The sequence below is a fragment of the Mirounga angustirostris genome, unplaced genomic scaffold, assembly GCF_029215605.1.
Source record: "Mirounga angustirostris isolate CCGP_5_RB_7025 unplaced genomic scaffold, mMirAng1.0.hap1 SCAF_9, whole genome shotgun sequence".
NCBI classification, from domain to species: domain Eukaryota; kingdom Metazoa; phylum Chordata; class Mammalia; order Carnivora; family Phocidae; genus Mirounga; species Mirounga angustirostris.
In genome coordinates, this window is record NW_026991717.1 from 38,868,663 (window position 1) to 38,891,462 (window position 22,800).

Sequence of the window (22,800 nt, forward strand, 5' to 3'; positions counted from 1 at the left end):
GTTCATCTCTCCCTCCGATTTCCCCCCCTTCATTTTTCCCTTCCTTCTCCTAATGTCCTTCATGCTGCTGCTTATGTTCCACAAATAAGTGAAACCATAGGACAATTGACTTTCTCTGCTTGACTTATTTCACTTAGCGTAATCTCCTCCAGTCCCATCCATGTTGATGTAAAAGTTGGGTATTCATCCTTTCTGATGGCTGAGTAATATTCCATTGTATATATGGACCACATCTTCTTTATCCATTCATCTGTTGAAGGGCATCTTGGCTCTTTCCACAGTTTGGCTATTGTGGACATTGCTGCTGTGAACATTGGGGTGCATATGGCCCTTCTTTTCACTACATCTGTGTCTTTGGGGTAAATACCCAGTAGTGCAATTGCTGGGTCATAGGGTAGCTCTATTTCTAATTTTTTGAGGAACCTGCACACTGTTTTCCAAAGTGGCTCTACCAACTTGCGTTCCCACCAGCAGTGTAAGAGAGTTCCCCTTTCTCCACAACTTCTCCAACACTTGTTTCTTTCCCTGTCCATTTTTGCCATTCTAACTGGTGTAAGGTGGTATCTCAGTGTGGTTTTAATTTGAATTTCCCTGATGGCTAATGATGATGAACATTTTTTCATGTGTCTGTTAGCCATTTGTATGTCTTCTTCAGAGAAGTGTCTGTTTATGTCTTCTACCCATTTTTTGACTTGATTATTCATTTTTGGGGTGTTGAGTTTGAGAAATTTGTTATAGATCTTGGATACCAGCCCTTTATCTGTAGTGTCATTTGCAAATATCTTCTCCCATTCTGTGGGTTGCCTCCTTGTTTTGTTGACTGTTTCCTTTGCTGTGCAGAAGCTTTTTATCTTGAAGTCCCAAAAGTTCATTTTTGCTTTTGTTTCACTAGCTTTTGGAGATGTACCTTGAAAGAAGTTGCTGTGGCCGATGTCAAAGAGGTTATTGCCTGTGTTCTCCTCTAGGATTTTGATGGATTCCTGTCGCACATTGAGATCTTTCATCCATTTCAACTGTAGAAAGAGAAATTAGAGAAACGATTCCATTTACAATAGCACCAAAAACCATAAGATACCTCGGAATAAACCTAACCAAAGAGGTAAAGGATCTGTACTCTAGGAACTACAGAACACTCATGAAAGAAATTGAAGAAGACACAATAATACAGCCTTTTTAAGTAGCTAATTGTCTAGGAGCGTAATTGAGACCCTAGGTGTATCTGGGCCATTTGAGTTTTTCTTCTGTCGACCACACTTCTCTCTCTGGTCCACAATTTAAATCCAGTTTCAAGTGTTTATTCATGCATTTAAAAAAATTTTATTTAGTCTTACCATGTGCCAGGCACTGTTCTGCATGCTTGGAATGCATCAGTGAAGAAAATGAACAAAAATTTCTGTCCTTGTGGAGTTTTCATTCTGGTGGGAGGCAGTAGTCAGTAGACAACACAATTAATAAATTGCACAGTATGTTAAGAAGATGTTAAGTGATACGGAAAGAAAAATAAAGCAGGTTTGGGGGGGGGTGTTGAGAATGCCAGATAGACTGCAGTATTAAATCGGGTGGTCAGGGTTGGTCTCCTTGAGAGCTCGAGATGTGAGGAAGGAGATGAATTGCTTCACCATGTGGCTATCCAGGAGAAGAGCAGAGCAGGCATAGGGAATAGCTAGCTACAGCAAAGGCCCTAAGGGGAAAGCATACCTGATGTGTTTGAAGCATATCCAGGAACACACAGTGGCTAAGGCGAGAAGGGCAGAGAAAGTGGAGAACCAGATTATTTAAGGCTTTGTAAGCCATCAGAGTAACCTTCACATTTACTTCAAGTCAGGTGGGAGCTGTTGCAGGTCATTGAGTAGAAGAGTGACATGATCTGACTTTAGGTCTAAAAGGATCACTCTGGCTGCTAGGTGAAGAATAGGTGATGGAGGTGAGGAGGAGCCAGGAAGATCTCTTAGGAGGCCATTGCAATACTCCAGGTGAGAGAGAGTGGTGGCCCAGATCACAGTGGTAGCAATGGAAGACGTAAGAACAGGTCAAATTCTGGATATATTTTGAGGTGGAGCTAGCATGATTTCCTGATGGTTTGGATATGAGATATGAGAGAAAGAGAGCAGTCAAGGATTCCAGGATCTGGACCTGAGCAATTTGAAGGGTAGGTTGCCATCAATCACAATGAAGAAGCTGCAGATGAAGCAGACTTTGAGGGGCAAGGTGACATATGAGTAATTCAGCTTTGGACCTGTTAACTTTGAGATGGCACTAGACTTCCAAGTGGAAATGTCAAGTAGCTCGTTGGATAGATGTGTGGAGTTTCAGAAGAGAGGCAAATGCATGGCATTTAAAACCATGAGCCTGGATGAGATCACCAAAGGAGTAAGTGCAGTAAATAAAGTGGACCAAGGACTCAGCCCAGGGACATTCCAATATCAGGAGAAGAGAAGGAACCAGCAAAGGAGACTGACAAAGAATGACCAGCAAGGTAGAAAAACCAAGAGTCCTAGGATCAAGCAGAGTGTTATTAAGATGGAAGGAACGGTCAGCTATGCCAAATGCTGCTAATAGGTGAAGTAAGATGAGAACTGAGAATTGACCTCTGGATTTAGCAATGTGGGGTCTCACTGGTGACACCGATGACTACAGCCTCTCCATAATCTCAGTTTCATCCATCCCATTCTCTGAACGCTACCTCATTTTCCAGCACACTCCCTTCCTACAGTGCCTCAATCCAACTATTTTTCAACTCCACTGGGACCTCAAAACTGTCACCTTTTTACTGACCCTCTCCCCACTGATTTTCTCTTTCCCTTTCCAGTTATAGCTATTGGTAATGATAAAGTCTTAGGGCATGCCTGGGAATGCATGGCCGAAGTAGAGTAGAGGACAGCATCGGTAAAAGAAATTTAGTGAACTGAGAGATTCTTGGAAGGATCATCTCTATGTCTATTGAACTTGCTAGGAATTCAGGCAGAAATAGTATTGGAGAAAATGACAGTGAGCCAGTAATTAAACTTATGAAGAAATGAGGGGAGAATGGTGGGGGTGGGGGTGTCTGTTGGATGATGGTAGCGAAGTTTTTAGACACCTGCCATAGTCTTTGTGAAAATATCAGTAGACTTTTATATTTAGGGAGATTTTAGGAGTAATTTAATCCATTGATTCTCAGCTGAGACCCACCGTGGGTATGGGAGTGCATATCAAATGCTACACACTCCCTCTCAGGATACTTGCCTGGCTCCCAGTGACAATTACTTTATTGTCTCTATTACCAGTTGGTTGATAGGATGACAGATCTCTCAACTACATTGGATTAAAAACTGTAAGGAACTTTTGAGCTAGTCTCTTCTCTCCATATAGGCATGGCTTTGATAGTGTCTTTGCCAGATGACCATCCATCCTTTTTGGTTAAATGCTTCAAATAGCAGGTACTTCAGTACTTTGTGAAATAGTCCTAGAAGCAATTCACTGCGTAGAGAAATCAAAGAACTGTTTTGTTACTTACTAGCAGATAGAGAATCTTTTTATGCTGGTAGTGTGGGGGGAAAGGACACTCACTTTACCTTGTCATAGAGCTGAGAATAATGGTGACAGTTTTCTCTCTGGATGATGATGTATTTTCCCTGTTTCTTGCTGTTACTGGCTTTCCTTTTGATCACTCTTCTTCCTAGTCTTCGTAGGAGGTGAAGAAAAGTTCCAACGGAATTGAAAAAAATTTCCCTCGGGGCTACTGAAGTAATGAAGGGGATGGGAAGAATGGAGAGTCAAGTAGTCCAAAGTAGTCAGTTTGGAAAAACCAAAGCTGAGCAGGGATTTAACTGGCATCTGTAGTATAGGATATGTATAGGGTGGATACAGACTTGATTTCCCAAATCCCAGGCTATTATAACTTAGATTTCAGACAAAATGAAAGCATTATTGAGCATGGCAGGAGCTAGTTTATAGAGTACATTACACTAAGAGATGATCCAAGCAGAAAATAGATTATGTTCCAAAAGGGGCTGCAATGAATTCTCATGAATGGCAGTTGTACCTAATTCATGTAGGGAAGGTACTTTGCCTGAACTTTTAAGGCTCATATCTTGGAGAGCAATCATGTTTTTCTTCCCAGTGTTTTTCTATGCAGTATTGTTTTCTACCAAGTCTTAAACTGGGTGGGTTGACTCATGTTCTTGAATTTGGTAGAATTTAATAAAGGGCATTGTTTATTTGGTATGATAGTGTACGTGGATTAGCCAAGTGAAGGCGTTTAAGACGTAGAATCTCCATGCATGCTTCTGGTGGGACATCTTCCTTTTACAGATGGGGAAAGTGAGGGCTCAGGGAGGAAGGGTGACTTGGCCATACTCACACAGTGAGTCAGTAGCTAAGGTAGGACCAGACGGCAGATCTCCTGACCAGGGTTGTTGTGCGTTTTTCCATTACAGTGTGTTGATTTACATTATTGGCTGGTTAGAGAAATGAATGCAGAGTGGTTAAATAATTTACCCATGCTGCATAGGAAATTATTGGCAGAGGCAGATGAGTTCATTCCCTACAGAGCCCCCTCAGCCTAGGTGTTCTGGCATGAGTAAGATTTTAATAAGACAGACTGGAAGTAGTGATCATATCCGAGATTTGGACTTTTTTGCTTATTGCATTTAAAATAAATCCTTTCAAAAAAAGTCCTTTTAATTTAATTTTAGAGTTTTAATTTATTTTAAATTTTATGTTTTTATTGAAATATAGTTGACACACAATGTTATCAGTCTTAGGTGTACAACACAGTGATTCAACAAGTCTGTACTTCATGCTGTGCTCACCACAGGTGTGGCTTCCATCTGTCACCATGCAATACTATTGCAAGACCACTGACTGTAGTCTCTGTGCTGTGCCTCATATCCCCACGATTATTCATTCCGTGACTGGAAGCCTGTACCTCCCACTCCTCTTCACCCATTTCCCCCAGCCCTGATACCCCCACGACCATCAGTCTGTTCTCTACTTACGAGTCTGTTTTTGCTTTTTGTTTGTTTTGTTTTTTAGATTCCACATTTAAGTGAAATCATATGGTGTTTGTCTTTTTCTTTCTCACTTGTTTCACTCAGCATAATACCTTCTAGGTCCATTCATGTTGTCACAAATGGCAAGATCTTATCTTTTTTACGGCCGAGAAGTATTCCACTGTGTTTACATACATTTTCTTTATCCATTCATCTGTCAGCGGACACTTGGGTTGCTTCCATATCTTGGTTATTGTAAGTAATGCTGCAGTAGACATGGGGGTGCATGTACCTTTTCAAATTAGTGCTTTTATATTCTTTGGGTAAGTACCCAGTAATGGAATTACTGGATCATACAGTATTTTTACTTTTAATTTTTTGAGGAACCTCCATACTGTTTTCCACAGTGGCTGCACCAGTTTACATTCTCACCAACAGTACACGAGGGTTCCCTTTTCTCCACATCCTAGCCAACACTTTTTTGTTTTTTTGATTCTAGCCAGTCTGACAGATGTAAGGTGATATTTCATTGTGGTTTTGATTTGCATTTCTCTGATTAGTGCATTGGTGATATTGAGCATCTTTTCATGCATCTGTTGGATTGCAAAAATGTCTGCCCATTTTCAATCAGATAATTTGTTTTTTTTTTGGTGTTGAGTTGTGTAAATTACATATTTTGGATATTAACTCCTTACAGATAGGTCATTTGCAGATACCTTCTGCCAGTTAGTAGGTTGCCCTTTTTCTTTTTTGGTGGTTTCCTTTACTGTGCAAAAGCTTTTTATTTTGGTGTAGTCCCAGTAGTTTATTTTTGCTTTTTTTCCCCTTGTCTGAAGAGACCCATCTAGAAAAATGTTGCTAAGGCTAATGTCAAAGAGATTACTGCCTATGTTTTCTTCTAGGAGTTTTATGGCTTCAGGTCTCACATTCAGGTCATTAATCCATTTTGAGTTTATTTTTGTGTATGGTTGAAAAAATGGTCCAGTTTCATTCCTTTTTATGTAGCTGTCCAGTTTTCCCAACACCGTTTATTGAAGAAACTGTCTTTTCCCCGTTGTATAGTCTTGCCTCCTTTGTTGCAGATTAATTGGCCATATGAGCCTGGCTTTATTTCTGGGCTCTCTGTTTTTTCCTATTGATCTATGGGTTTATTTTTGTGCCAGTACCGTATTGTTTTGATTACTACAGCTTTGTTGTATATCTTGAAATCTGAGGTTGTGATACCTACAGCGTTGTTCTTTCTCAAGATTTCTTTGGATGTTTGGGGTCTTTTGTGGTTCCATATACATTTTAGGATTATTTTGTTCTAGTTCTGTGACAAATGCTGATGGTAATTTGATAGGGATTGTACTGAATCTATAAGTAGCTTTGGGTAGTATGGACATTTTAACAATATTAATTCTTACAATCCATGGGCATGGAGCATCTTTCCATTTCTTTGTGTTGTCTTTAATTTCTTTCATCAGTGTTTTATAGTTTTCAGAGTATAAGCCTTTTACCTCCTTGGTTAAGTTTATTCCTAGGTTTGTTTGTTTGTTTGTTTGGTGCAAGTATAAATAGAATTTCTTTCTTAATTTCTGTGTCTGCTACTTGTTTTAGTGTGGAGAAGTGCAACCAACTTCTGTATATTAATTTTGTATCCTGCAACTTTACTGGATTCATTTATTACTTCTGATAGTTTTATTAGTGGAGTCTTTAGGGTTTTCTATGTATGGGATCATGTCATCTGCAGATAGTGACAGTTTAACTTTTTCCTTGCCAATTTGGATGCCTTTTATTTCTTGTCTGTTTGCTGTGGCTAGGACTTCTAGAAGTATATTGAATAAAAGTGATGTGTATGGATATCCTTGTCTTGTTCCTGATCTTAGATGAAAAGCTCTCAGTTTTTCACCATTGAGTAGGATGTTAGCTATGGGTTTTTCACATACAGCCTTTATTATGTCGAGGTATGTTCTCTCTATATCCACTTTGTTGAGAGTTTTTATCATGAATGATGTTGAATTTTGTCAAATGCTTTTTCTGCATCTGTTGAGATGATCATATGATTTTTATTTTTCATTTAGTTAATGTATATGTCAATCACATTGATTGATTTGCAGATATTGAACTTGCATCCCTGGGATAAATCCCACTTCATTGTGGTAAATGATCCTTTTAATGTATTGTTGAATTCAGTTTGCTAATATTTTGTTGAGGATTTTTGCATCTATATTCATCAGGGATATTGGCCTATAGTTCTCTATTTGTGTGGTGTCTTTGTCTGGTTTTGGTATCAGGGTAATGCTTGCCTTGTAGAATGTATTCTGTATTCGGAAGCTTTCCTTCCCCTTCTATTTTTTGGAATAGTTTGAGGAGAATAGGTATTAACTTTAAATGTTTGGTAGAACTTGCCTGTTAATCCATCTGGTCCTGGACTTTTCTTTGTTGGGAGTTTTTTTGATTACCCATTCAATTTCATTTCTAGTAAGTAATTGGTTTGTTCAAATTTTCTATTTCTTCCTGATTCAGTTTTGGAAGATTGTATATTTCTAGGAATTTATCCCTTTTTCTAGGTTGTCCAGTTTGTTGGCATATAATTTTTCATAATAGTCTTTTAATAATCCTTTGTGTTTCTGTGGTGTTAGTTGTTATTTCCCCTTTCATTTCTGATTTTATTTATATGGGTCTCCTCTCTTTTTTTCTTGGTAAGTCTGGCTTATCAATTTTTTTTAATCTTTTCAAAGAACCAGCTCTCAGTTTCATAGATTTTTTTTTTTCTATTGTTTTTTTAGAATCCTAATTCATTTATTCCTGCACTGATCTTTATTATTTCCTTCCTTCTCCTACCTTTGGGCTTAATTTGTTCTTTTTTTCCTAGTTCCTTTGTGTGTAAGGTTAGATTGAGATTTCTCTTGTTTCTTGAGGTAGGCCTGTATTGCTATAAATTTCTCTAAGGGAAATTTTGCTTAGAGGGATGCTTTCGCTGCATCCCAAAGATTTTGGACCATTGTGTTTTCATTTTTATTTGTCTCCATGTATTCTTTTAATTTCCTCTTTGATTATTTCTTCATTGACCCTTTGGCTGTTTAGTAAGCATGTTTTTTAGCTTCTACATGTTTGTGATTTTTTTCCAGTGTCTTTTTTTTCTTGTAATCGATTTCTAGTTTCATATTGTTGTGGTCAGAAAAGATACATGATATTCAATCTTAAGTTTATTGAGACTTGGGTGCCTGAGTGGCTCCAGTCATTAAGCATCTGCCTTTGGCTCAGGTCATGATCCCAGGGTCCTGAGATAGAGCCCCACGTCGGGCTCCCTGCAGCCCCGCATCAGGCTCCCTCAGCTCCGCAGGAAGCCTGCTTCTCCCTCTCCCACTCCCCCTGCTTGTGTTCCCTCTCTTGCTGTCTCTCTCTCGTCAAATAAATAAAATCTTAAAAAAAAAAAAAGTTTATTGAGACTTGTTTTGTGGCCTAACATATGATCTATCCTAGAGAATGTTCCATGTGAACTTGAAAAGAATGTATTCTGTCATTTTTGGATGGAGTGTTTTATATATATCTGTTAAATCCATCTGGTCTAATGTGTCTTTCAAAGACACCATTTCTTTATTGATTGTCTGCCTGGATGATCTACCCATTAATGTAACCAGGGTGCTAAAGTCCCCCTCTATTATTGTAGTACTGTTAGTTTCTCCCTTTATGTCTGTTAATATTTGCTTTATGTATTTAGGTGCTCCAATGTTGGTGCATAGATATTTACAATTGTTATATTCTCGTTGGATTTAAAATAAATCCCTTTTGAAAGACTGTCTGAAATGGTGTTGATACCACCTCTATTCCATTGTTCTGCACTTAACCCAAAGTTTAAAGCTCCAGATAGTTAATGTAATAAATACACATTACTTGTGAGTGAAAGATAGTGTATTTTAAATTATTTAGCATCTCAAGAGATTATTCTCTTCAATTTGAGTTAAAACTCTTATGTAGACAGAAGAAGCTCAGTTAATGTGTTTTTGTTACTTAATTTCATATTGTAAAAGCAAACAGGTAAAATTATACTACTAAAATTGTAGACAAATTATTATTTTAGAAAGAGATTTGAAAGTCTTCCTAATATAAGACATAACTTCTGGGTTATCTCATAGTAACCTAGTTTTATATTCTTGGGTCTACCAATGTCTTGTTTCATAAACTAAGGTATGCATTCTTAATGGGGCATTGTTGCCCCCAAAGGGGTGAAAATTGATTCTTGGGGGGGAGGCAAAAAAATTACTCATGTATAAAGCACAGATATATATATATATAATATGTAAACATATATACAGTATATCTGTGTTATTAATATTTCAATGGGGAGGGTGTGTCATGGTTAGGAAAAAAATGTCTAAAAAGGCCCTGAGTAGAGTGCATCTTTGTCCCTAGTTCTTGGCACATAACTCCTAAGGTAATATAATCAATCAATGTTTGGTTTTTGTCCTGGCTCCTGAAACAGCTCCAGAGCTATAAAGGTGAAGGGAGCATCTTTTGATATTCAAGAACAAGCCCCTTTCAACCACACCTGAGTTTATGTTAATGAAATGAACTTTGGAAAGCCCCTAAAGATGGGGGCTGGTTTTAAGGGAACCAACCTTGTGATGAGGGAGGGTTGGAACCTTTAGCCCCGCCCCCTGACCCCTGGGGCTGAAGGTTGAATTAGGCACCAGCAGCCGAAGATTTAATCAGCCATTCCTGTGTAATGGAACCTCCCTGAAAACCCTAAACAACCTTCCAGGTTGGTGAATACCTCGAGGCACTAGGAAGATAACACACCCTTACATGTTACCCCGGGCCTCTCTTCCATTTGGCTGTTCCTGAGTTATATTTTTGTATTGTAAATTGGTAATTTAGTAAGTAAACTGTTTTCTGGCATTCTGTGAGCCATTCTAGCAAATTATTGAACTTGAGGGAGGGGTCGTGGGAACTCCCAATTTGTAGCCAGTTGGAGTACAGGTGACAATCTGAGACTTGCAGTTGGTGTCTGAAGCGGTCGGGAAAGGAGGGCAGCCTTGTGAGGTTGAGCCCTTAACCTGAGGGGTCTGCACTGACTCTAGGCCAGTAGGGTCAGAATTATAAATTGTAGGACACCCATTTGGTGTCCTGTGAGGATTGGAGAGTTGTGTGGTGTGGAGAAACCCACACGACTGGTGTCCGAAGTGTTGGTTATGAGTAGAGAAGGAAACGGAAGTTTTCCCCTTAGGGGCCGTGATGAAAATGGTTGAGAAACAGTGAGCTGAAGGCTATATTGTAAGCTCTTCCTTAGAGGGAATCCCCAGATACCACTGTATTCATTGTAAAAGGTCAAACTTCTAGGGACGTCAGAGTTTCCACCATATGCATTAAAGGTGTGACTTGCAATGGTCCAGGAAATGAAGTGGTTAGGACTGCCTTTGCAGTTGGGCTGTGCTTTTTTAGATCTCTCTTTCCACATCAGCTTGCTCACTGCGTAACCTTTCCTGTACTGTCTTGCCTCACATTTCCTCAACCTGAAAGCCTGGCTGTGGCTCAAGAAAAGGGATGTGGAAAAAAATCTCAGCTGCCTACTTGAGTTACCCTCAGTCCCTGTCAGAGCTGGGCTCATGGCTGTAGGGGCCTACCATGTGGGTCTTTTGTTTATAATTTGATAATATCCCCTTATGAGCATCAGGAAAGGAAAACCTGAGGGTCTGTACTTTGTGCCAAATGTGACAGATTTTAAAAGTTGTCCCCTCCTCATCTGGGTGGCTCAGTCCTTTAAGCATCTGACTTGGTTTCAGCGCTGGCCATGATCTCAGGGTTGTGGGATTGAGCCCTATGTTGGGCTCCATGTGCAGCGTGGAGTCTGCTTGAAACTCTCTCTCTCTCTCTCTCTCTCCCTCTGCTCCTCCTCTCTGTCTCTGTCTCTCTCTCTCAAGTCAAATAAATAAAATCTTGAAGGAAAAAAAAAAGTTGACCCCTCCTACCCCTTTTCTGGTCTCTAGTGAGATTGCCTTCTCTTTCCATTTGTCTGATACATCAGAAGGCCTGGTGGCAGAGTACTTTGTTATCACTGGAAGATCTGGGTATCATACTCAGTGCTGTGCCTGGAACTTGGGAGGCACTTGTTAAATAAGACTTGGTTTTAAGGGCAGGGAAAAGAAGATGGTTAGTAGAAGACTGAGTTGTTTTGTTTTTCAGATGAAGTTGTTGCTTATTGTTTCACATAAGAAGGTAGCATTATACACAGTGTCCTTGTGTCAAGTTTCAGTTTAGTGTTACCCCGAGGCCCCCATCCCGGACTTTGTCTCAGCACTGATGAGGGCCATGGGGGGGGTTAGCCTGGACTTGTGGCTCTTGGGTGTTCAGTGGTCTTTTTACAACAAATACCACCACTGAGTGAAGGGCAAGGAAGGGAGATTTTGTGATCTTTTACTGTTACTAATCAGTGAAGGAGGGATTACACTGAACAAATATTAGAGTTGTGACTTTGATCCCCCAGTGGTAAACAGTAATTGTAGAGATTGGATTTCAAAAGCTCTGAGAATTTATTTTCAGTTTATCTATTATAGTTTAATCTCTAATGATGCAGGTGGGTAAGGAGTAAGTGGAATTTTGATAATGGAAACAACAATTCTTTTGTTTAATAGTTTTCTATGTTCCCATTATAAATGAAAAGAATTATTCATCTATTAATGTATGTCCCCCTGAATTTACTTGGTAACAAGATACCAAAGTAGAAATCCCAGATTCTAGTTTAAGGACCAGTTGGAACTGATGTGCAGAGCAGTGGCGAGAAATAAGTACCAAAAACACAAGGTTTATCTGGCTGCCTGATTATCTAGCCTACTCTCCTGAGAAAGTAGATGGCTAATACCTTTAGTATATTTTTTTTTTTTTGAAGAGAGAGTAAAAATGATTAAATAAAAATTTAGTCATTAAATTTAATGTTAACAGAAAATAAAACACCATCAAATTAACGAGAGGAAGAATGGTTAATGAAGAGGGTTTTAGTGGGGTTTGTCTCTGCCTTGGTCATCTTGAGAAAATGGCATCATGTCTCTGGATGCCAGTTTCCTCATCTCTAGGGTAGGGTAGAATTATACCAGCTTCACATTCTGTGGAACTGCGTTTCTTGAGTCACACTGAGTTGCTCCTCTTTTTGTCCCATGCCTAATATTGTGGAACTTTTGAAGGAATGATTTGAATAATCCCTTACACTTGTCTGTGAATGTTGTGGTCAAAAATAAAATAAATAGATCTCTATTCGTGTGTGTGTGTGTGTTGAAGGCATGATTTGATGGAAGAGATCGTGTTGTAAGAGAAAAAGGAGAAGAGGGAATTGTGAACAATTAGAGAAAATGGAAGGGAATAAATGAGTCGAGTGATTAGACTTCGTTTTTAAAAAAATCACCCCCCCCAATTGTCCATAAGCAAATGAAAGGTGGAGGATCTCTTCAGGTTTGTCACCCTGGAGGCAGGGCCTCCTTCTGCGGCCAACTTGCAAAACATTTTTGGTAGTTTTCCTTTGGAATTTTTAGAGCTGGTTACGAACCACATAAGAAAAGTCATCTTTTTCTTTATGGTAACATCTTGTTTACTTGTTCTTATTATTCCTCACCTTAGTTCTGAATGAAAAAAAACCATCAAAATCAAAAAGACTTAATTCTAAACATTCCTTTGAGGATTTTTTAAGAGTGTGCTTTAGGCTCTGGAGATACGACTACAGTGGAGCCATTATTAGAATTATGTGAAGCTTTCCTTTAGAACTTTGGAAAAGATAGCACTCATTCTGCTGTTTAGTTCAGTTTATTAAGAATTTGTGTGTATGCATGCATAGAAAAAAAGACCAGGAGGACATATGCCAAAGGATTGATTGGCATCTTTCATGATTTCGTTTTCTTCTTTACACTTTTCTCTATTTTCCCACATTTTCTACAATGAACATTTCATTTACAATCAGGAAAAAGGGAAAAAGCGTAGTCTGGTGACTTTGTGGTCATGTTTGTTATATCTTCAAGCATGGGCAGAAACCGTTCTTGACTTGGGAGCAGCTGCCCCAGGTGTCACAGGGAGAGCACAGAGTCACTTTTGTGGATTCAGAGCCCGGGCTGCTGTCGGCTACGGTGCATCACGGTTTTGTCTTTTCAAGCAGTAGTTTCTTAGAATAATTCTTTTTGATTTCAAAAAGGTTCCTTTCAGTATGTCAAGCAGAAGTGGAATATGTTAAAAATGTGTAGACTTATTTCCCAAATAGTAGTGAAATCGTTTCTGATGGAGTACGTGCTTAAAATAAATTTTTATGCAAATTGTATGGTGTGACTTAAAAATATCATTCAGAAAATAGACACAGTTTCTCTGTGTAAATTGAACTGTCTTAGTTGCGGTGTAAGTTTGGTCATGTGTATCACATGGTGGGAAAGAAAATATTTTGTGGGGAGAGAAAAGGGATGTAAAGAAAACTTAAAATATGGGGAACACTTGAACTTCTTAAGATGATGCCAAATAATTGCTGCTTTAAAGAAATAAAAGCTGAGGGCGCCTGGGTGGCTCAGTTGGTTAGGCGACTGCCTTCAGCTCAGGTCATGATCCTGGAGTCCTGGGATCGAGTCCCGCATCGGGCTCCCTGCTCGGCAGGGAGTCTGCTTCTCCCTCTGACCCTCCTCCCTCTCATGCTCTCTGTCTCTCATTCTCTCTCTCTCAAATAAATAAATAAAATCTTTAAAAAAAAAAAAAAGAAATAAAAGCTGCATATGAAGACAGAAAATATTTACTGGGTCATCTAAGACATCTTGGGGGTATGGCCCTGGAGGTTCTTAATATTGTAGCCATGTGTATACATTTGAAGTAAACACTCCTCTGTTCAGCTAATGCATGCAGCCTCTGTCTGAGTCACATCAAGCTGTCAGATTTTGCAGCATTCTTCGTATATTTAGTACTATGCTAAAATTTCCCTTTTGGCCCAGGTTTTCAGTTCTCCAAGTGTCTCATGTAATGTTCACACAATTGCTGTGTGAAGTACATTTTATGTTTTGTATAATAATACTGTGCTTTTAGATTTATGAAAAGTTATCCAGGGTGCCTGGGTGGCTCAGTTGGTTAAGCGACTGCCTTCGGCTCAGGTCATGATCCTGGAGTCCCGGGATCGAGTCCCACATCGGGCTCCCTGCTCGGAAGGGGGTCTGCTTCTCCCTCTGACCCTCCTCCCTCTCAGGCTCTCTGTCTCTCATTCTCTCTCTCTCAAATAAATAAATAAAATCTTTAAAAAAAAAAAAGTTATCCAAACAGTGTCATATATATGAAATTTTCTGGAAACTTCTTATTAAAAGATAAATATATAAATAGAAGCTCCACCCCAAAGCACTTCAAATCTTTATTCTAGTGCTATAGCTTTGCTTCTGACACTTCTGGAAGAATTCTGTGCTAATGACCGGCAGCAGCAGATTTTTTCATGATACCATACTTTTGAAAATCTAGTATTCCACAGGTGCCAATTTAGTAGTCTGAAACTGAATTAGATGTTTTTAGGACCAGAGTTTAATGTACTTAGCTGTGCCTTCCAGAATAATGTATTTTATTACATTATTAACACTTAATAATGAAAGAGAGCCCGCACTTCTGTTACTGGAAAAACGTTGGGCTTGGGGTAATTTTCAATTTCTGGAGCTCTGAAGATTCAGAAGAATCAGTTCAGTAGGTAGATTAATTTATTCCTTCCTCATCTAGTATTTTGTAGCATCAGTAAAACCAGAGATGCTAACGCCAATTTCGATAGCTACCTGCTAAAGTAATACATTCTTCTTAATAGGGATGATATTTCCATGCCCTGAGTCCTGGGGAGAAAAGTCTGGCAAAAAAAAAAAGATTTATGTAGTCCTGTCCTATGAGAAGAATAGTTTTACAGTGGGCGCACATGGGCAGAATTTTGCTGAACACGTTTTAAACTAGTTTCTTCAAAACCGTAGGTGTATAAACTATCATCCAAGTTTTTTTGAGCCACATGAATGTGCAAGCAAGCCGCTATGGATGAACAAAAATGAATTGTTTTTCTAATTGTGAAAATTGGTATGTTTCTAACCTCCTTAAAATATAAGCAGTGGAACATAGTGGACAGTCAGTTTGACTACGTTTCTCCATTGTTTATAAGAAAATTCTGAGCAAAAGTCCTTCTAGCTTATTATAATTAGCCTGAAACCTGATTATAAACTCGTAGTCACCTGTGAACCTTAAAAGGATTAGGAAATTTAAGATTCTTGTTTTTTATTTAGTAATTAAAAAAAAAAGCCCAGCAGATCAAAGTTACTGTAAGCGAGGTGAAAGAGTGTCTTTTCATAAAATCACAGACTTCTAGAGCAAAAAGGACCTGAACAACCACGAATAGTACCCCTCTTATTTTATAGAGCAGAAAATTGAGACGCAGAAAGATTGATGAATTTGCCCAGGGTCACACTAGTAGGCAGAGCCAGGAGTGAAATCCAGGCTTTCTGACCTGTAGCCCAGTTCTCTTCCCACTATTCAGACTTTTTCATCATCTTACTCATTATTAGAAGTGGGGCATTCACTTTTTTTATTGTGATAAAATACACATAGCATATAATCATTACGTTAAAAAAAGATCTCTTTGAGTAGGTAAACACATGAACATGGAACCAAAGTCCAAAGGCATACAGAGGTTCATAATCTGCAGTGCTCAGTCTAGCTCCCCTAACTTCTGTCCATTCCAGACCCCTCCTTGGAAGCAGCCAATTATAGTGGCTGGAAGTGAGGAATTTTAAATAGACGGTTTTGATCTAATGACTTGTCTAAATTGACACAATATTGCATTATTCTTCCCGGATTGCAACCTGGCCTGCCAAGTTTAGGTAATGCCCAACGGGAAAAACATAAGCCGTGGAATTGGAATATGGAGATATTTGTGAATTGGATTTGAAAATTACCCCAAGCCCAACGTTTTTCCAGTAATAGAAGTGCGGGCTCTCTTACAGCAGTACTCTGTGACTTGGATAATGCCCTTCGTGCAGAGAGCCTCAGGTAGACTATAAGAGCTCTCATGACATGGAAAATCCCTGTCGGAGTATTGAACTACATACAACAGCTTTAAGATTAGAACAGTGGCCAAAAAGACGGAATTATGCTGATGTTTAAATAAACATCCAGAGGCTCCGTACAGCCAGCCGTCAGTGTGAGACCCCACGTGGATCTACCTCTCTTGGCCCCTGAGCCTCCACTGCCTACTTGTGACACCTTAGTGCTTGGTGCTGGGATGGGCGCACCCGAGTATTTGGCCTGGAACGTTCCTGGCAGAGTGAGCAAATTGGATAAGGAGGTGAAAGGGGTCCCGGGGGTACAGGGGCCCCATTGGCCCTGCTGCCACTGTTGGGGTATGGTGTGAGAAAAGCAGGGGTTTTTGGCGCGTGCAGCTGCCTGCGTGGTGAGAGGTCAGGCTGGGGAAAGCTGTGGGCCTCTGCCTGGTATGCCACGGTCGGGGCTTCGTCCCCGTGTTAGAAGACAAATCTCGAAGGACAGAGACCGCAAGTGTTTCTCTTCTTTCACGACCTCTGTGTGACTGTGTGACAACAGGTTTTACCTGACAGGGGAGAGGACGCAGGAAATTATAGGTGGTTTAAAGACCTGAGGATGGGTTCAGGGAAGAGAGGGAGGGAAGAAAGACAAGGGGAAGGAAGTTGTCTTTTTGAGAGAGAAGTTCTTTGACTTGTATACCATTAGACTCTTGGAGTGTGGGTTTCACATTCTACTCTAAGGCAGTGATTTTTTTTTTTCCCCAAATTTACCTGATCCTCAGATTATCCTGGAATACTTGCTAAAAGTTCAGCTTCCAGGGCACCTGGCTGGCTCAGTCAGAAGAGCATGCTACTTTTTTTTCACCCCCCAACTAATACCATCTTTAGTGAAGTTAGAAGTGGTTTTTTTTTAATTTTTATTTAAATTCAATTAACATATAGTATATTATTCATTTCAGAGGTAGAGTTCAGTGATTCATCAGTTGCATATAACACCCAGTGCTCATTACATCACGTGCTCTCCTTAATGCCCATCATCCAGTTACATCATCCCCCACTCACCTCCCCTCCAGCAACCCTCAGTTTTGTTCCCTGTAGTTAAGAGTCCTTTATGGTTTGCCTTCCTCTCTTTTTATCTTATTTTATTTTTCCTTCCCTTCCCCTATGTTCATCTGTTTTGTTTCTTAAATTCCACATGAGTAAAATAATATGGTATTTGTCCCTCTCTGACTTATTTCGCTTAGCATAATATCCTTTAGTTTCATCCACGTCATTGCAAATGGCAAGATTTCATTCTTTTTGATGGCTGAGTAATATTCCATCATATACCACATCTTCTCTATCCATTCATTTGTTGATGGACATCTGGGCTCTTTCCATATTTTGGCTATTGTGGACATTGTTGCTATAAACATTGGGGTGTGTATGCCCCTTCGAATCACTATGTTTATATCCTCTATTTTTAACTTTTTGAGGAACCTCCATACTGTTTTCCAGAGTGGCTGCACCAGTTTGCATTCCCATCAACAGTATAAGAGGGTTCCCCTTTCTCCGCATCCTCACAAACATCTGTTGTTTCCTGACTTGTTAATTTTAGCCATTCTGACCAGTGTGAGGTGGTATCTCATTCTGGTTTTGATTTGTATTTCCCTGGTGCCGAGTGATGTTGAGCATTTTTTTCATGTGTCTGTTGGACATCTGAATGTCTTCTTTGGAGAAATGTTTATTCATGTCTTCTGCCCATTTCTTTTTTTTTTTTTTTTAAAGATTTTATTTATTTATTTGACAGAGAAAGACACAGCGAGAGAGGGAACACAAACGGGGAGTGGGAGAGGGAGAAGCAGACTCCCCGCCGAGCAGGGAGCCTGATGCGGGACTCGATCCCGGGACTCCAGGATCATGACCTGAGCCGAAGGCAGTCGCTTAACCAACTGAGCCACCCAGGCGCCCTGCCCATTTCTTGATTTGATTATTTATATGGGGGTTGAGTTTGATAAGTTCTTTATAGATTTTGAATACCAGCCCTTTATCTGATTAGTCATTTGCAAATATCTTCTCCCATTCTGTCGGTTGTCTTTTAGTTTTGTTGACTGTTCCTTTGCTGTGCAAAAGCTTTTTATCCTGATGAAGTCCCAATATTGGCTCGACTTTGCTTTTGTTTCCCTTGCCTCTGGAGACGCATCTAGCAAGAAGTTGCTGCGGCTGAGATCAAAGAGGTTGCTGCCAGTGTTCTCCTCAAGGATTTTGATGGATTCCTGCCTCACATTTAGGTCTTTCATCCATTTTGAGTCTCTTTTTGTGTATGGTGTAAGGAAATGGTCCAGTTTCATTCTTATGCAGGTGGCTGTCCAATTTTCCCAACACCATTTGTTAAAGAGACGGTTTGTTTTCCATTGGCTATTCTTTCCTGCTTTGTCGAAGATTAGTTGACCATAGAGTTGAGGGTCCATTTCTGGGTTCTCTATTCTGTTCTATTGATCTGTTTCTGTTTTTATGTCCGTACCATGCTGTCTTGATGATGACAGCTTTGTAATACAGCTTGAAGTCCGGAATTGTGATGCCTCCAGCTTTGCTTTTCTTTTTCAGTGTTACTTTGGCTATTCAGGGTCTTTTCTGATTCCATACAAATTTTAGGATTGTTTGTTCCAGCTCTGTGAAAAATGCTGATGTATTTTGATAGGGATTGCATTGAATGTGTAGACTGCTCTAGGTAGCATAGACATTTTAACAATATTAGTTCTTCCAACCCATGAGCATGGAATGTTTTTCCATTTCTTTATGTCTTCCTCAATTTCTTTCATAAGTGTTCTATAGTTTGCTGAGTATAGTTCCTTTACCTCTTTGGTTAGATTTATTCCTAGGTATCTTATGGTTTTAGTTATAATTGTAAATGGGATCGATTCCTTGATTTCTCTTTCCTCTGCTTCATTGTTAATGTATAGAAATGCGACTGACTTCTGTGCATTGATTTTATATCCTGTGACTTTGCTTATATATATAATTCCTGTATCAGAGCAATTTTTTGTGGAGTCTTTTAGGTTTTCTATGTAAAGTATCATGTCATCTTGAAGAGTGAAAGTTTGACTTCTTTGCTGATTTGGATGCCTTTTATTTCTTTTTGTTTGATGAGCATGCCATTCTTGATCTCAGGGGTTGACTCTCGATCTTGGGTTTGTGAGTTTGAGCCTTGCACTGGGTGTAGAGATTACTAAAAATAAATAAATCAACTTGAAAAAAGATAAAAACTAAAAGGAAAGTTCAGCTTCCTTGGCATCTGCCCCAGAGATTCTGGCTCAGTGAGTCTGAGATAGGGTCCTTGAATACCAGGCCAGTTTTAGTAGGTGTTCCAGGTGGTTCTGAGGAACCCAGTGATCAGGACTGATGCTTGTACTGTCATCAGTTCTAGATGTTCTGCTCCAGATTTGTCCTCCATTCTAAGTACAAACATTGAGAGGGCCTTAACTGCAAATGGTTCATCCATCACAAAATTAAAGCTTTGTTTAAAAAAATCATGCATGTTCCTTTTCCCCTGATAATGATGCCTTTGTGTTGATTTTTAAAAAATGTTTCTGGACATTTAAAATACTGTTTAAAACACCAGAATATTGGTTCATAGTGACTACTGAAACATGAACGCTGTAGGGGCACCTGGGTGGCTCAGTCCGTTGAGTGTCTGTCTTCGGCTCTGGTCATGATCCCAGGGTCCTGGGATTGAGCCCCACGTCGGGCTCCCTGCTCAGTGGGGAGTGTCTGCTTGTCCCTCTCCCTCTGCCCTCTCCACCGCTCGTGTTCTCTCTCTTGCTCTCTCTCTCTCAAATAAATAAAGTTAAAAAAAAAAAAAGAAGAAAAGAAACATGAGTGTTGTTAACCTTTGCAAAAGAACCACTGAGTGGTCTTGTTTGTTGTAATGGCCCTGCCATTATATTTGACCCGTGTCTGTGAGTTTTTACATTATTCAGATTTGAGAGAATGTGGTAATTGTGAGTGACTTTTTTTTTTAAGAAGTTTTTATTCAAAAAAATTCATATTTTCAAATAGTAATTATAAAGAAAATGTAAGTATGAGTAAGTTATATAAATTCCTGATGTCTGACAGTAACAGTTTCTATACTTAAAACTTTTATAATGAGGAAATAGCCATTGTTTCTTCATCACAGTCATTTTAACATTTTAAAATGTAAATAACAAATTTCAGTGATTGTATTGTTTTCTTTTCAGATAGGAACCAAGGCTTTAGCCTTCTTAGCTCATTGGCTGGAGCAAACCATAGCATTGGGTCAGCAGAGACGTGTCTCTCAGAGGTAAAGATTCTTCCTGGATCCTTTCAATGCTTTGGTTTTAATTTCTCCTTGTCATTATGAGTCTTTATACCGTTTGTCATTTTTTCCTTTCCATTTAAGAGGCAGCAGACAATAGTAAACCAAGGATAAAAAGAGAATCTAAAACAGTCCTCTTGTGCCTGGTACCTGTTGAGAGAAGGCTAGTTCAGCATTAAAGCAGTAAGCCCTTTCAAGATGTTTGCAATTTGGGCTGTTCCATGGGGTTTTTTTTGTTTTGTTTTGTTTTTGCTAGAGTGCTTTAAAAGATGTGCTAGGATTTCCTTGAGACATGAAGTTGCCTCCCGATCTTCATAAAATAAAATCGATGGTTCTTTTTCAGTACTTCCTATGTCCAAGGCTCTGTACCCATCTGACGCAGGGCCCCTGCCCTCAGTGGGCTTCGTAGTCTGACTTTGACCTTCTGTCCTCAAGGATTTTGGTTCAAGTGTACCTTGGTCAGCATGTTGGAACCAAGAGCAAATTACACAGTGCCATATTGTCTTCCCAGGCATCTTTCTCATCAGTCTTGAGCTCTTTGTGATATGCTTATGTTCATTTTCACATTTTGAATAAAACATGGCTCTTAAAGCAAACAAAAGACATGTTTTAATAGCCAACAGCAGAATCAAAACACTTTCTAGTTTTTCCTCAAGGGCAAATAACCCTGAGTTAGTGAATTTGTAGCCTCTTTTTTTTATGTGACATTGATCCTTCTTCCATCTCTCCTTGTCTCTAGCTCCTATTACTGCTTCTCTAAAGCCAACCAGGGAGTGGAAGTGTGAATCTTTTTGGCTTTAGTTCCAAAATAGCCTACTATTAAATTATTGCTTGTGTGTATTTTCCTCAACAGCGGCCCCGTTTGCCAGCAGCAGCTAGGACTGAAGCTCTCTTGGACCATCGGGGTGGTGCATCTAACACAACAGATGCTCAGGCTGATAGCATCGTGGGTAAGTTCCTCCTTTAGCTGCCAGGAGACAGCTCTGTGGAACTTGGAAGAGGTACGGGGCATAAATCATCTAGGGAGAAATTGACTTTACACATGAACAAAGGAAGAAAATTGATAGTGTACCCCAAGCGAATGTGAGCCTTAGAGATGGCTATCAGAAAAGGAGGGAGAATAACCACATAAGCAATCTGTGGGTACCATTTTCTCTCCGATTCTCTTAGTGTAGGATCTTGATTCAGATCATCTTAACTGAGACAGACAGAACCAGGTGGTGAGACAGCTTTATATCTCCATATTCCAGTTTTTTTCATAGTATTTAACAGTTGGTAGAATTGATGGTAACAAGAATAATACAACTTTATAAGCCCTTTCACATCCTTTGAAAATTCTTTTATATCTACTTTCTCGTGTTTGGTAATGAAGTTTGGCAGAGAACTTATTTTATAGAGATGAAGCCGAGGCCCAGAGCAGTTTAATAACTTGCCCAAGGGCATCTAACAAGAAGGTCCCGGAACTGAGACTAGAATCCATTCTGATGTCCAAAAGCCAAGAAATGTAGTTGACAGTAACTGTAAATGTCCTTTTGTTGGGGAATTACTGACATCTCTGCTTTCTCTTTATGTCACAGAGGACCCACGTGCAGGGTTTTCAAAACTCTTTTGCTGATTAGAAGAGAGTCCATGTAGAAAACTTAAGTGTTTGGTAACAGACACATATTAAGAAGGAAAAATTACATATAATCTCTTTTCTCTCTAGTATATTCAACCTTGTCTTCTCACTTGGGTCCCTCTTACTGGCTTTAGACCTGCTGAAGTCTCTGCCATGAAAACAAACCAGTAACCACACTGAAGGAGGGAGGGAAGACAAGAACTAACCTAAATAACTTGGGGAAACAGCATTCTGACTGGATACCAGGAGGCCCCAAACAGAAACAACTGAACAGGAATAGTGAATTCTGCTTAATACATTTGATTGTCATAGGGGTATGGTTTAGAAATTCTGAAATTATGTATATTTTGTGTATATCATGGTTGAAAAAATAAAGTATAGAGAATGAGAGCTAGGTTTCTCACTGAGAAAGAAGCCATGTAAGGAAAGGAGAAGGCTGGGATGAACCCTTGGTACTGGGCTAGAGCTCAAGGTATTAGCGTGATGACATACTTTTATAGTTAGAGCAATAAATGGAGATGTTCGTGTACATGTTAGTATGCATGCGTATATATATATTTCCTACCTATTTCCACTGAGAGGGCCTGGAAGCACCCACACTCCCAATAGCAGTTGAACACCCTTAGCATTTAGATCTTGGTTTTTAAATACCATTTGCCAATAAAAGGATCCAGGGCCACTTGGAGGAAGTGATTGATTCTAGGGCCGGGGCAGGAAAAACTCAGGATGATGAACCTAGAGCCATCTCATGGGGCCAGAAAGTAAGGAAGGGACGGGGGCGTGTTGAAGGGGCAGCAAACCAACCTTGCAGAGAGCTTCCAGTGGCCAACGCTGGAGCAGTTTGACCAGCGAGAATGAATTTAGTATTGGGCTGCAACCCATAGAACAAAATATCTGTGACTCCAG

At 39.6% G+C, this 22,800-nt stretch overlaps 1 protein-coding gene and 2 long non-coding RNA genes across 4 annotated transcripts in view; 1 reads left to right on the forward strand and 2 right to left on the reverse strand.

Moving 5' to 3' along the window:
• The window catches only part of AAGAB (alpha and gamma adaptin binding protein), a 54,152-nt gene that overhangs the window by 25,609 nt on the left and 5,743 nt on the right, over positions 1-22,800 (forward strand). For both annotated transcript variants that reach the window (XM_045899814.3, XM_045899815.3), the window contains 2 exons: positions 20,179-20,261; positions 21,130-21,226. In XM_045899814.3, coding sequence (XP_045755770.1) covers positions 20,179-20,261; positions 21,130-21,226 — 180 coding nt within the window. The remainder of the gene's footprint in view (positions 1-20,178; positions 20,262-21,129; positions 21,227-22,800) is intronic.
• LOC135361558 (uncharacterized) lies at positions 755-1,834 on the reverse strand. Its single transcript, XR_010404979.1, has 3 exons — positions 1,699-1,834; positions 1,332-1,415; positions 755-1,013 (listed from the first exon to the last, which is right to left on the reverse strand). It is a non-coding gene; the product is annotated as an uncharacterized LOC135361558 (long non-coding RNA).
• LOC135361559 (uncharacterized) lies at positions 3,328-4,457 on the reverse strand. Its single transcript, XR_010404980.1, has 3 exons — positions 4,343-4,457; positions 3,555-3,721; positions 3,328-3,459 (listed from the first exon to the last, which is right to left on the reverse strand). It is a non-coding gene; the product is annotated as an uncharacterized LOC135361559 (long non-coding RNA).